General features: G+C 32.8%; 2 protein-coding genes across 3 annotated transcripts; one reads left to right on the top strand and one right to left on the bottom strand.

Annotated features, from left to right (window-relative positions):
* The first annotated feature begins 5,327 nt into the window (after positions 1-5,327).
* On the top strand, positions 5,328-7,925 carry LOC135126639 (glycine receptor subunit alpha-2). Its single transcript, XM_064052678.1, has 9 exons — positions 5,328-6,008; positions 6,054-6,148; positions 6,369-6,623; positions 6,681-6,836; positions 6,879-7,016; positions 7,067-7,296; positions 7,428-7,553; positions 7,599-7,691; positions 7,768-7,925. The coding sequence occupies exons 1-9, from the start codon at positions 5,968-5,970 to the stop codon at positions 7,903-7,905; spliced, it is 1,272 nt and encodes a 423-aa protein (XP_063908748.1). The 5' UTR covers positions 5,328-5,967; the 3' UTR covers positions 7,906-7,925.
* Positions 7,926-8,031: 106 nt separating this feature from the next.
* Positions 8,032-10,805, bottom strand: LOC135126642 (eclosion hormone-like). Of its 2 annotated transcripts, none has more exons than XM_064052682.1 (3): positions 10,746-10,805; positions 8,400-8,496; positions 8,032-8,346 (listed from the first exon to the last, which is right to left on the bottom strand). In XM_064052682.1, the coding sequence occupies exons 2-3, from the start codon at positions 8,488-8,490 to the stop codon at positions 8,189-8,191; spliced, it is 249 nt and encodes an 82-aa protein (XP_063908752.1). In that variant the 5' UTR covers positions 8,491-8,496; positions 10,746-10,805; the 3' UTR covers positions 8,032-8,188. The 2 variants fall into 2 exon arrangements, with proteins under 2 accessions (XP_063908752.1, XP_063908751.1); XM_064052681.1 differs by lacking the exon at positions 10,746-10,805 and adding an exon at positions 8,750-8,854.
* Between the last annotated feature and the right edge of the window lie 3,742 nt (positions 10,806-14,547).

Here is a 14,547-nt window from a genome sequence, read left to right as displayed (position 1 = left end):
TACCGTGGTCTTGTCCAAACCCATCGCTCATAGCAGCTGTTTTTCGGTGCGCCCACCAAAGGTCTCGACCATATAAAAAAAATCGAAATAACTGTTAATGGTGCAAGGTTATTTTATTATCAGAAAAATTAACGACAGCAAATTAAAACTCTTTATATTCTATAGTTACATTTATCCCCATATGAAAAGTTCCATTATCAATAAGGTTTCATGGCTGGCCGATCCACATTGTCCCTGCATTTTGAAACTTATAGACCCGGTTTATAGAAATCGAAATTAAAGTTAACTCCCGATTAACTTTTAATTGAGGTCTATTGCTAGGCAACGTCCATGTTTTAACCCATCACGGGCTCATATTCCACATTTTAATCTTCTGTTAAATTAATCGAGGATTAAATATTTAATTCGCTGTTCTGTAAACCGACCCATATTCTCGTAAATAGAGAATATTTTGTTATGCCGGATATAAGTTTTATAGGATCCATAGAAACGTAAAACACTGATGTTTATGTTTCGTCTGAGACCTTGGATACTGTCTTATTTCTACATATTTTAATTTATCTGTTATTTATATGTTAGAATTTGACCTGTAATTGGAACTCTTTAGTTCTGTTGGGCAAATAATTATATTTATTTATTTATTTATCTGTTACTGTTTAAACATTTATCATTGCAAAATAATCTTATAAAAAATTGGTCGAAGATTATTTCAACAGAACTTTCCTCGCCCTTGAAATATAGTCCAACAAATTCCAATTCTTGGCAAAAATGAGAAAATTTGATTTTGCAATTTTTGTTTTGTTGTAACCTTTATAAAGTAAAAACCAGTGGCGTAAATAACGCCCTTGCAGCTCCAGCGTTACGGGGCGCAAATTTCAAAGGCGCGCTTCGCAAAAGTGCGGACAATATTAAAGCAGATATAGTAGCCTGCATAGATATTGTAGCCGTCCATAGAGTCGAAATTTGCGAATAAAAATAAAATAAAACCGGTTCAAACGGAGCCGACGGTGGCTTGCAAATTCTGACATCACTCTGGCACACGTTGCACAGAGACGTATTTAATATTAAATGTCATCTTTTCCGTTATGATATAATCTGTTTCATTTCTTAGCTCAATCTCGTCAATAAAAACGAAGCTCTGTTCACTGTAAACAAGTTGTGGTATGGAATATTCATCGTTGCGGAGGTAGGTGGAGCGAAAAACCTGGTAATCTTAGCAGCAAACGCGGGTATAAACTAGTCCACGTGGACTGTTTGTTTCCTGTCATATTTTAGTTTGCTTGAACCAATTGCGTTGCACCAAACGGTTATTACACTTGTTGAAATACATTTTCACACTTCCATCTTTCTCTAGATCGTGGGTTTCGTAGCTGTGTGACAAATCGTTTGTCGTAGATAGAAAATAGTAAGATTACAGTGACCCTAAGATTTTGTGCAATCGGTCTTAAATACGCCCCTGTGTGATACGACGCGTGCCGTAGTGACAGAACTTGCAAGCCGTCGTCGGCTCCGTTTGAGCCGGTTTTATTTTATTTTTATTCGCAAATTTCAACTCTATGGACGGCTACAATATCTATGCAGGCTACTATAACTACCGTGAAAAATGTATTCTAAATTTTTCAATACATGCTTAACTTCAACTGTTTATGTTTATATTTCGAAAGAATTTGGCTATTCGCATGTTCAGATTACAAGCGTCAGCGTGTTAAAATGTAAGGACCGTAGAACAGAGAACTAATTAATTAATTAAGCACACTCTTTTTTTTCTCAAATTGGATGTCTAATGTTCATAACTTTGAAGAACATCAATCGCAAGAATCCACAAAATTGTAAGATAACGAAATCATTTTTGAGGACATCAGGAACGGACAAATGTTGATTTACCATGCTTCTAATAATCTTAAAGTGTTTGCAAGATTTCACAGCATTAGATTTTGCAATTTCAAATGTATTTTGTAAAATGTTATACATTTTATTGATTGTTGATTTTTTCCCAAAAATCTGGATGCCTAGGGTAAAAACTCGAACACGGATTTATAAATCACGATATTCCTAAATACATTTAAAATTTGACAACAATCGGTCCAGTAGTTTCGGAGATTATATGACTAATATAAATTGACATAGACGGGAAACGGCAAACAGACAGACAGACGGAAACAGGGGCCTATTTTTTCGTACACTAGGTGTTATATGGAACGTCGAGAAAACATGAAAGTATCCAGTGGTTCGATAGATTTGATAAGAATACGTCGTTAGCTTAATCTCGTGAAGTAACTATATTAAATAGATTGTAATCGTATTAATGAAGGAAAACAAAAATGTTATTTTTATTTTCTGCCTAGCTGCCCTTGTGCCCTTATAGGTATAGTTTCATGTTTCAGAAAATTACTTCTTTGGTTTCTTTAGTATAAATACTAAGATTAATAAGTATGCAAGCAGCAATTTTGAAACAATTAAGTTTATCATTTGAAAGTTTCAGGCTTTTGAAATGGTCAATGTCAAGTGTTAAAGAAAGCCACTGTCCTGGAATAGCTGGAATAGTTAGCTAAATAAGTATTGTAATAAGGTCCATCTGTCGAATGGTTGGTTTCGTGTCTTCTCGACAGGTAATTTCCGAAACTACTGGACTGATTATTGTCAAATTTTATATCTGATTGTTTATAGACGATTTCACGCATGTAATTACTGCGGACAAGTTGTTATATGCAGATGATACCAAGATATATACAATAGTTATGCAAATGGGAGACTGCATAAAACTTTAAGACAACTTAGACAACATTTTCACAAATTGCGGCAGAAATAAACTTTCAACAGACAAAGAGCTAAGTAATATCATATTCACTTAAAAAGTCTAGCATTAATTTATTACTCCCTGGAAGAACTGTAATGTACCTATAGGCCTGAATTAATTTCTAACTTAGATGTTGAATGATGGCAAAATCTCATTCTTTGCTCATATTAATAAAATTGTGTCTGACTGTCTGAAGCTATGAAAAATGTAGGTTTTTTCAGGGGCGGCTGGTGCCGGGGGGTCTACAAACACACTGGACATGGTAAAATAGTAATTTTCAATATTTAAAAAATTATCCGGAAATTTGTGTCATAATTATCAAAACTAATTTTTTCTCTCTCCACTTGCATAAAATGTATCAAAACTTACATCCACTTACATCTAAAGTGTGACTTGGATATATGATATGTTATTTCTGGTGAAATGCTGATAAAACCTGGGCACAGAGACCGAATAATGGCTGATTTAGATGTTTTGTTTACACCTTTGCAAAGAAAATCACACGTCGTAGCCGCCTGATATGCGTTTGATACAACTGGACTGTGGGCCCATTCTCACCGTGCTCGGGAGGATTGAGTTACTATCGCGGGTTTTAATTTTCATTCTGCGCCAACACGTATGATAAATATTCTTGTATAATCTTCTCGGTAATACAGACATTCAGAAACAACTACACACCGTATATATTAATAATATTCGGGCACATAACGCAAGGGTCGACAAAAATCGCCATATATTATGCCGATTGATAATGTGCATAAAATTTTAGTGGAGTGTTTGAACTTGCTTTACGTGGAGATGACGAAAGTAGGTAATCACAAAATCCAGGTATATTTCGAGGTCTGATTGATTTTACGGCTGAATTGGACTCTGCTTTATCAAATCATTTGAAAGAAGCAACGGTTATTAAAGGAACAGCTAAAACTGTTCAAAATGAACTTTTAGATGCCATGAACGTAAAATTTTAACCGAAGGCAAAAAGGTATGTGGAGAAATTCTTTTTACTTCCCGAGCGAAAGCAAAGGAAGTATTGTAATCGAGTCCGTCGGCCGACTCTCTACTTTTACGTTTTCTCGATCTTTCGTGACTCCTAGAAGACGAAGAAATAGGTCTCCCATTTCCGTCTGTCTGTCCGTCCGTCTGTCCGTCTGTCCGTCTGTCCGTCTGTCCGTCTGCCGTCCCGGATTTTTATTAGACAGATAATCTCCGAAAGTACTGGACCGATTGTTGTGAAAATTTGTAGTTATATTAGGAATATCATGTGGATGGTAAAACGCTAACAAAAATTTGTCTAATCGTCCCCACCACTAATGCGATGACGTCATTACAAAATTGTACATAGTAAATGGGTTTTAAATTGCATAAAATAACATAGTCCTACACATGTAGTTTACAACTCCAAATTGACTTTTCACCCGAAACGTCCAGATTTTTGGAAAAAAAATCAAAATTATAAAACAACATTTTGAAATTTAATTTTGAATCTACTAACCGGAATCCTTTGTAATGTTGCAGATGTTTTAAGGCTATAGAGCATCATAAATCTTTAGTCAAAAAATATTTGCTTATCCCCTCCAAAAACTTGATGACGTCAGCTCAAAAGTTTGCGGAATAAATTATATCTAAAATGTACAAAATATGATGAGTCTGTACTTGTGATCTATCACTCCATTCATATTTTTTGGATTTGCATATGCAGGGTGACTCAAAAAAATTAATGAATGCGTAAATTTATTTTATTGATTTAATCAGGAACTACAAAACCGAATGCTTTGAAATCTTGCAGATGTTTTAAGGTTATAAAGAGCATAATAAATGTTTAGTCAAAATATATTTGGTTATCCTCTCCAAAAACTTGATGACGTCAGCTCAAAAGTTTGCCGAATAAATCGTATCTAAAATGTACAAAATATGATGAATTTGTTTCGTTTCATGCAGATTCGACCGATATCGGGTTTCGCCTCGGGTCGTACCGCCCTCAACCCTCGAGGGGCAATCTGGCCACTCGAGACATATGTGACTTTAGTTCGTAGGAATAACTTGTAAAGAACACTTGTTTTGTTACTGTCTTAATATATACGCTAATTTAAGTCCACTGCGCATTTCTTTACTGCGAACGCATACCGACGGATAGTAACAGAATTTATACTTGTAAAATTTATCATTCCATTAATATTTTTTGGATTTGCATATACAGGGTGACTCAAAAAAATTAATGAATGCGTAAATTTATTTTATTGATTTAATCAGGAACTACAAAACCGAAGGCTTTGTACTTTTGGAAACGTTTTAAAGTTATCATAAGCATGCTAAATTTTTGATCGAAATGTATGTGCTCATCCACCCTAAAAAAATGCTGACCTCACCCTAAAATTTTGTTGAATAAATCCTATCTAAAATATACAAAATATGATAAGTCTGTACTTGTGATTTATCATTCCATTAATATTTTTTGGATTTGCGTATACAGGGTCACTCAAAAAAAAAAAAATCATTGTATTTCAGGACCGAGGGAAGTTCTGTCGAAACAACTTTCAACCAATTTTTTTTCTTTTGTTTTTTTGTGGTTCATAAGTCAGCAGTCTCGTCATGGGAGCACCGTCACAGGAGCAGTGTAATATAGGGCACTTGTGCTTTTACTACTGTTCTAACTTTTTGCTTGCTTACTTCAATTAGAACCCTTTAATTGGAATGTTTTTTTTTTCGTTGAGTCCTTTTTGTAACAATAAGACAATAACTTTTCTTCGGTAAACTTAAATTTTATTTTACTGTGCATCCTTTAGTACAAGTTAACACAATGCCAACAAAACCATTAAAGCTTCATTTTCATGAGTCAGTTTTTCGTCTTTTAAAATTCAACGCTATTAGAAAGACGGAAACGGAAAGAATCATTCAATAAATTAGTGACAACACGCTAATTGCATTCAGGTTGGTTATATGTAGTAATTGATTCATCAAGCCGACAATTCTATTGACAAATTACCGTGTACACTATAATTTTTTTCTAGTTTATGAAACACGTGAGAAGTGTCTGACTAATGCGGTGTCTAGAGAATTGGAAAAAGAAACAAAAATATTTAAGCAGAGGTGTTAAATAAAAAAGTTAAAATCGGCAAACAGTGGGCTAATTAAGATTATTTCAACGAAGGTTTGATCCGTAACGTGATGCTATGAACATGGTTTTCATAACAAGGAAGTGGATAGTTTTTTGGTAAGATTGTTCGTGTTTTTAATATTAATTTTACATGTATTATAGTTTATTACCAGTGTGGCTTTGTACAGCTTTAGTACCAAAACACCGAAGTTATTTAAATACTTCTAAAAATATAATTCCTGAATACTACGTCAAGGGTGATTTGCATTGGTTATACTGTATGGACAACAAAATTTTAGATAAAAGGAGGTTGTGATTAACATACGTAGGTAGGCGTATTATATTTGTTCCCAATAAATATTACTCCTTGTTTTTTATCTACTATGCCCAATGTAAGTCCATCGCAACCTCCCTTGATCACTAATTTTGTTGTTCGTACGGTAGTTTATGTTTCTTATTCATTAGAAGCTTTTTTAGAAGTGAGACCTCCAACTCTTCGTAATAGTCCAATAGAAGTAGAATTTAGTATGAGAGTTGTGGACATAAATTCTATTAACGTAGAAGACATGGATTTTCGGATGGACATGTTTTTGAGCCAAGAATGGGTTGATGCGCGCATCAAAATTCCAGAAGACATGTTTGAAATTGGAGACGATGCAGTTACATTACCTGCTCAAAGTTTCGATAATTTGTGGCAACCCGACCTATATTTTTTAAATTCAAAAGTAGTGGGTAAGCCATTTTAGTTGAAGTAGATGTGATTGTTAAGATTCGCGTATATTTTGTTAGAAATTGCTGGTCTTACGCATAAATTTTCATCAGTGACAATCTACAGAAATAAAACCATTAAATATAATGCCAGAATGCATGCCATTGTTGCTTGTCAAATGGAGTTCTGGCACTACCCGATGGATACCCAAATATGTCCTGTCAATGTAGAAAGTTGTGAGTATGCCTTTATATTTAAACTTTAATTTTTAACTATAGTTTCATACAACAACAACAAAATGCGTTTAAAGTGGTCCAGGAAAGGTGTGATGATAGTGCCAGAACTCAAGTTACTTCAATACAATATTCTTCCACTGCAGCTGGAAGAGCAGAATGTTTATACATCAGAAAAAAATGGTACGTACTACTTTACATCTTTGACAATAAAGAATATCTTTTCTTTCTAGGTAATTTCTCACGACTAGTGGTCTATTTTAGATTCGAACGTCAAATTGGACATCATTTGATTCAAACTTTTGCACCATCGACTTTAGTTGTAGTACTTTCGTGGCTTAGTTTTTGGTTAGGCTTGGATGCGGTACCAGGACGAGTGACGTTGTTAGTTACCTGTTTACTTACTTTGGTTACTATGTTCACCGGACTGAGGTCAGACATACCAGCAGTGGCATATATCAAGGTACTTCAAATATGAAAGTTTATTAGGTATTACAATCAGTAAATACTGTATTGCTGAGATAATTATTTCTTACGTAGATAGACGCTTTGTGTAATCATCTTAATATTATTATTATTTTTTAATTACAACAGGCTTTGGATCTATGGATGGCTGGTTGTATGGTGTCCGTCTTTGCCGCTTTTGGAGAATTCGTAATTGTTAAAGTTTTAGATGGCCAGTACCAGAAAGTGAAGAAAAAACAATGTGAACAAGCAATGGTAATAAATAAGTAGAAAAATCTGTCATTTAAATTTCTCTTGTAGGAAGCTGCAATGACACCGTGGAAACATTTATCAAAGCCTAGTTGCACATCTAGAAGGAGCAGTTACCCAGTAATTCCTCCTACTTGGCGAAATGTAGGTATTAATATAGTATTTATTCAGACATTAATAGTAAATCACATACATGATTTCCCTAATAAATTTGTTCCAGAAAAAAGGAAAAGAAAAAATTCTTTGGCACAAAGTAGATCGAATTTCCAGAATTGTATTTCCTGTTCTATTTTTCATTTTTGCTGTTATATACTGGACCAGTTTGATTTTTGGCAGAACACCCAGTATATTGCCATAACAAAGCAAAACATGAAACTGTTTACATCATCATGTTAAGTCTCAAGAAATAATAAAGTAGGTTGAGAATAAAACAGGTTTCTAGTGCAACAGTTTGTGAAACTGGTATCTTTCTGCATTCTTTATTTGTTTACACGTTACCAAAATACAAATAAATACTTAAATAAATAAAAAACTAACATCACAGGCAAATGGAATACGAAAATTATGTGATAACAGAAATAAGTTAAATACTTAGGGCACATTGCTCTGTTTTCCTTTAGACCTATCTGTCAAAAGTTTCCTCATTCGAATTTACTTAGAAACGGTGCAATGGACGCTATGTCTTCGCAGTCTGGAATGATTTTGCCTTTGAACTTGACACATGCATCTGCACAGAGTTGTCCTTCGAAGTAAGGTCCAAACATTTTCTTGCATTGCGCACAATTTCGTATACATACTCCTACAATTAATTTAGTTTAGTTTTTAATAATTTTTTAATTTATACCTACATACCAATAGGATTAGCATCCACTACGAGGAAAACTGAAGCGGTGAGAAACATTAGAAGCACAGTTCTTATAAAATTTCTGGTTCTGGTGTCCATTTTATCCTATAATCATGCGAGTAATAGTTTAGTAATTTCACAATGATATTAGCTCGTAAGCACACGCAACTCAACTAAAAATATTGAGAATTTCATCAGACTTTAAAGAAATGGTGAACAAAGAGTTTGATGGCTAGCCATGGGTGGTAGGCATAACTTTTTGTAAAAATTCTGAGTAACTCACAGCTATATCCTTGTTTTGATTAGTCGGTATGGACATAAACAATTTTATGAATTGAGTTGATTTTATAGTATTTACCGTATTAGAAGCTGCTTCCGCAAGGACGAAAGACCCGGATATTGGGTAGTGAAGTTCCGCGATTATAGTGAAATGATTATTTAAATGTTAAAATTTCATAGAAAAATTTTCCCATATGATTTTTATGATTTAATATTCTTATTTTTCAGTAATGAGGCTTTTTTCATTCAGCATATTGCAAAATATTTGATAATATTAAAAATATTTGTTAGTTTTAAGAAAAATATCTTCATAAAAATCGAGCTAAATGTGCTCAGTCCAGTTGTTTATTTTACTAAAATAAAATTAAAAGATATAAATGCCCACAAAAGATATTTAAGTGTGCCTAAAAATACTAACAATTGTTAAGATTTAAAAATATGTAAAGTAGAATCTATTTATAGCACGTCATTTCTTTAATAAGGTTCAATAACATTGCTCGGAAGTATTTTACTCGAGAACAGGATGTAAGTGATTCCCCACGAGACTCATGTCAAACTTAACAAAAATGTTGTTAGCAATGACTTTCAAAACAGGAATTTATTTCATTAAATTTATATGTGTGATTGAAAGTTTATGACAAACACAGAAAACGGAACATTTATTATGAATATTGTAACGGAATTATTTTTTATTGTCCTATTAATGTTCAAAATCAAATATTTCTAAAAATGTTCACGGTTTACACTGTTGCAATAAAATTAACAGATACATTCGGTAACAATACTACTTACCAACAAACAGCTTGGGAAAATGGTTCGATTAAGTACCAATTAATAAATTTATTGCTGGTCGCAGATTTTATTTAACAAGTGTCATTACAGAAATAAGGCATTACTAAAAACTTTTGTTTTTAAGCATATTTTTGTAAATATTCTAAACTAGCGGTTTTTTTTGTTTTATGCCCAAATAAAAAAACTATAAAATTATAGAATTGACCGTCATTGAAACACAAAGTAAGGCAACCTAGGACTGCTTTCTCGATACATGTTTAAGATAAGTATTTAATAATTTTGAAGAAATAACATCGTAACTTTTTTAAATAAAATTCCAAAAACTAAAAGAACATTGTCAAATTTTAAATAAAATTATTATATACTGTGGTATAGGAATTTTTTTAAATTTTGTTTCCTAATACAACTGTGCACTTTTCTATTAAAAGATTATATAACATTTTGCAAGACGAGATTTATTTTGATATGAGAAACAGACAAATCTTAACTAGCGTTTCACCATCTTCACAATAATTTTAAAGCGTTTGTACATAAAATTTCAGGGTAAAGGCTTTCGTAAGGAAATACGAGTACTTGAACATTTGGGTTTTATTAAACTGACCCTATTACAGTACGTTCCTTAGCTACCTCCTGTTATAGTCTAAGAGCTAGCAACAGATTTACATTATATAAATATTTCAGAACCCATGAAAATTGGTGGATGAAGTCTTGTATACCTACTAAATATGGATTACCCACTTTGGCAACTGATACAGACCGGAAAAGCCCTAATTCGCAAAGGGTACAAAAAAAAAGTTTACAATTTTTATAAACTAACAGGTCTGGCATTTGAAGATGAGTATTTCTTGAGAAGAAAAAATAGTGCCATATTATTTCCACTCCTCCAAATCGTTAACTAAATAATAAAAATTGGTATATATGTATATTTGATATTTGTGTGATTTCAAGAGTGTTGAAATTTAAATGTAGTTGAAAGTAAAGTGGTCAATATTTTTTTGTATGAAGCTAAAAAACATTCTTAACTTTATATCTAAGTTTCATTTCCCAAGCATAAGCTAATGGAGTATTGTAATAGGGTAATTATGATGTACTTATATTTTGTTACCATGTTCGCAGTTTTTGTAACATTATTTAAAACAGTTGTAAGTATGAGCCAAGCTTAGCACATATTATAACTTAACTAATACACAACCAGCGCAACTAGTCGATACTAATTAAAGCATAAAACAAAAAGCAAAATAAAATAAAATATAATAAAATAAAAATTTGTAATAATTACTTACTTTTCTTTGGAGAGTCTCAACTTACACTGACATTGCTGAAAGAACACTACACATTTATACCCATTTTCAGTTAAGTGCAAACGATAGGGGACTGATTTGGTTATGTTTCCAAAGAGGTTGCTTAATTTATTTTTTCCATTATCTTTAATATCCGGTGAACACAAACACTATATATTTGTCCTTTGTTTCTGGAAGTGCTGCAGACGTTTCGTTTGAATTACTAACTAAATTAATAAACACAGATACCATCACCATTGTAGGTTTTACATTCCCAGAGAAATTAGAAACCGCTCTTCGCTAGAGCTTTGCTGGTTCTTTAAGTGTGACGAATCATTCCACCTGAGTCCACCTTATTCAGAGGAATTATTTCTTCGTTGGTGCTTTCCTAGCTATTCTACTTCATTTTTGGACACGTATTTTTCAGTTCGTTGTCCCCGTATATCGCAAATCGTTGGTCACTGGGTCTTCCCGGTTTGTCTTCGGCCTTCTTCTCCCTTTGTTTGCCTCTGGTTTCCATATCCTTATTCTTTTAATCGTTAAGTTTTCTTTATTTACTAGTCTTCACTTTTAAGTCCTAGCCATTCTATTCGTGAGAGTATACCAAATTTGTTGCAATTAAGTTTGTCTATCTCTAGAATATTACCCACAAACCTCATTAGACGTCTATTTTTTCCACTGCCCGTTATTATTATAGGACCTAAAACAGATACTCCACTATAAAATTATAAAATGTAAAGATAAATAAATACCAAATATTATTTAAGTTATGGCATTTTAGCCTAAACATTTTTTTTAGTTACTTTATTTATGTCGGTTGTCAAAAAAGCATGTTCCATTTTATTGACTAGTAAGATGATTTCAAATTTTCACTTTGTGATAAGGCATCGTATTGATGAAAATTGTAAGTAGTAGGGAGACGCAAGTCACAACCCAGTTTTTGTCAAAGCTTAAATTAATGTTGATGCCTGTAGTACATAACGCAGCAAGACATTACTACATTCTAAAATCTAAGATGGTTCTTCAAAAAGATCAAGTTAACAATAAAATTTTATAGGCTGAAAAGTTCCAATTTATATGTGTAGTTATACCGAAATAGAAAGCTTTTTGTTTACGTTTCAAGCGGAAGTAATTAATGTAAAGGCACACCGAAAAGTTTAGACTGGTCTATAAAATGAATGAAAAATTTGCCTTCCTGATCTAATTTTTCGGCTGATTTGCTTTCATATATTTTTTAGCGCGCATAATGTTTTAAACACAGTTATTTTTTTTATTTGCACAAAATACATCATCTTAACAAGGATATTGAATTTAATTAGTCAGTCAATTAACCAAAAACATTAATAAACTAAACGGAACTTTCATGTAATTTGTTGACATGACTACTTTTTTGTCAAATCATGGATGCATATTACTACAAGTCTATTTTCTCAATTAGTAAGATTCTTAAATTTTTTTCTTGAGTATTTTGGTTGTAGCTAGTCTTAAGATCCAAGAGTCAGAAATCACTATTGTTAACTTTGTAAAGAAAAACTTGACATTATTCAATATATCATTTCTGTACGTACGTATGTATATTATGTACACTACTTGCTTATAGAAATCAAGTCACTGCTAAATTTTCAGTAAATTTCCATTCTACCTTTAGTAATTTTCACCATTGGTGTGTAGTACCAAATAGCTTAGTTGAGAATTTGAATTTTTTTGTTTCAGAGGATTAATAATAATAATAATTGTCAAATTTCAAAAAACTGTTCTGTGGGTAGAAATTAGGAAATAATAGCAGACGATTCTTTATGCTATAAGACTGTATAACTGTACATACTATCAAATATCTTGGTTGAGAACTTGAAATTTTTATATTTTATTCCTCGAACCTCAGGAAGTATTGTAACCAGATTCATCCAGCGAACTTTCATGTTTCCTCGAAGTTCTATGAATATGAAAAAATAGGTCGCTCGTTTTCGTCTGTCTATCTATGTGTTTGTCTGTCTGTCGTCTATCGTCTGTCGTCTGTCGTCTGTCGTCTGTCGTCTGTCATCTATGTCGATGGTTATTAGACTTGCACTTGTGGTTTATGATTCCGTGTTGATTTTTTACCCTAGTGACCCAGATTTTTGGAAAAAATAGTTAAAAAGTATATAACATTTTACAATATAACTTTGAAACTGTAACACCGAATTTCACCCCAACCCAAAAAGCCTAGCGTAACTATCGGTCATTTATCCGTGCATCACTTGAAAAGTGACCTACACTACTCTGACCTACCGATGCTAACCTATTCTGATGACGTGATCAAACTGTTCGAAAAACTTACATGACATGTTCCTAACAAAACAGCTTTTTAGATTTTAATAATAATAATAATAATAATCATCTTTATTTCCAACGAGCAAAAAACACCCAATTACAGGAAATAATTAAAAAAGAATGAAGCATATAAATGATAATTAAACATATTAACAATAAATAAATACGAAAATTAAAATAATTACAAATTAAAGAAAGCAATATACCTAATATTTAAATCGCTCAGATTAGAGTCTAAAACTTAAATGAATCTATGAGTAAGCACATCCTCCTATTCAAGATATTAATAAAAAATAAGGATGAAAATTAAAATAATTACAAATTAATGAAGATAACATAGTAAACCGTTAAGACCAGAAACTTAAACTTAAATGTTTGTAGGAGTAACCTCAAACTAAACATATTAATAACAAAAATGGGGATAATATTAATAATACAATTACAACACTAACAACTTTAGAAGAGATTTACATATATGTTGAGCTGAATCGAAATTGAAATCACAGTCACTGCTAATTAAGTTGCAATAGTTACACATGAGCGCAACGGGCGATCTACCTACTTAGAGCATTAGTTTTACAGCGAGGTGCATAAAATAAAGGATTCTGTCTGGAGTTTAATCTAGGGACAACAAAGAAAAACTTATCAAGGAGGTATGGACAATCTATTCTATTATTTAGTATATTGTATGAAAATTTAGCAACAATAATTATCCTTCTTGTGTGAAGTCGTTTGCAATTAAATCTGGCCAATAATAATTCATGATTGAACCCTCGAGGGGGATAAACGCCATCGGTCAGATACGCTACAAATTTTAAAAAATTTCTTTGAATTCGTTCTATTTGGTCGATATAGGTATTGTAGATCGGAAATCAGATCAAGGCACAGTGTTCTAGAAATGACCTGACGAGAGAATTAAATAGGGCAATAAGTGAGTGTGTGTTCGAGAAGTCACGACAGTTACGATATATGAAACCATACATTTTATACGCTTTGGAAATACATTCAGCAATGCGATTAGAAAAGTAGAATTTATTATCAAAAACAACGCCTAAATCTTTGTACTTATCTAAACGAGTTAAGACTACACCTTCCATATAATAGTCAAACTTAACAACAGAAGCTTTTCTCGAGTAAGAGGCAACGAAGCACTTAGATTGATTAATTGAGAGACGATTACACCTTCCCCAGTAAATTAGACGATTTAAATCTAATTGAAGTTGTTGGCAATCGCTCAAAGATTTGACGTCCAAGAAAAGTTTTAAGTCGTCAGCAAATAACAGTTTATTGCAGTTCAGCCCATCAACTATGTCGTTAATAAACAATATGAACAACAAGGGGCCCAGATTAGACCCTTGCGGCACACCGGATCTTGGGGTGAAAGGCTGAGACAGAAAGTTACGGTATTTCACGACCAACTCTCTGTTAAAGAGGTACGATTTAATAAGAGTTAAAAGCGGTTTGGAAAAGCCAAAGCACTGGAGTTTTTTGAGAG

The sequence above is a fragment of the Zophobas morio genome, unplaced genomic scaffold (assembly GCF_036711695.1).
Source record: "Zophobas morio isolate AGI-343-1 ecotype UQ-CSIRO unplaced genomic scaffold, CSIRO_AGI_Zmor_V1 ptg000011l, whole genome shotgun sequence".
Lineage (NCBI taxonomy): Eukaryota > Metazoa > Arthropoda > Insecta > Coleoptera > Tenebrionidae > Zophobas > Zophobas morio.
The sequence above is the reverse complement of the archived record's forward strand: the minus strand, read 5'-3'. Positions and strand labels throughout refer to the sequence as shown.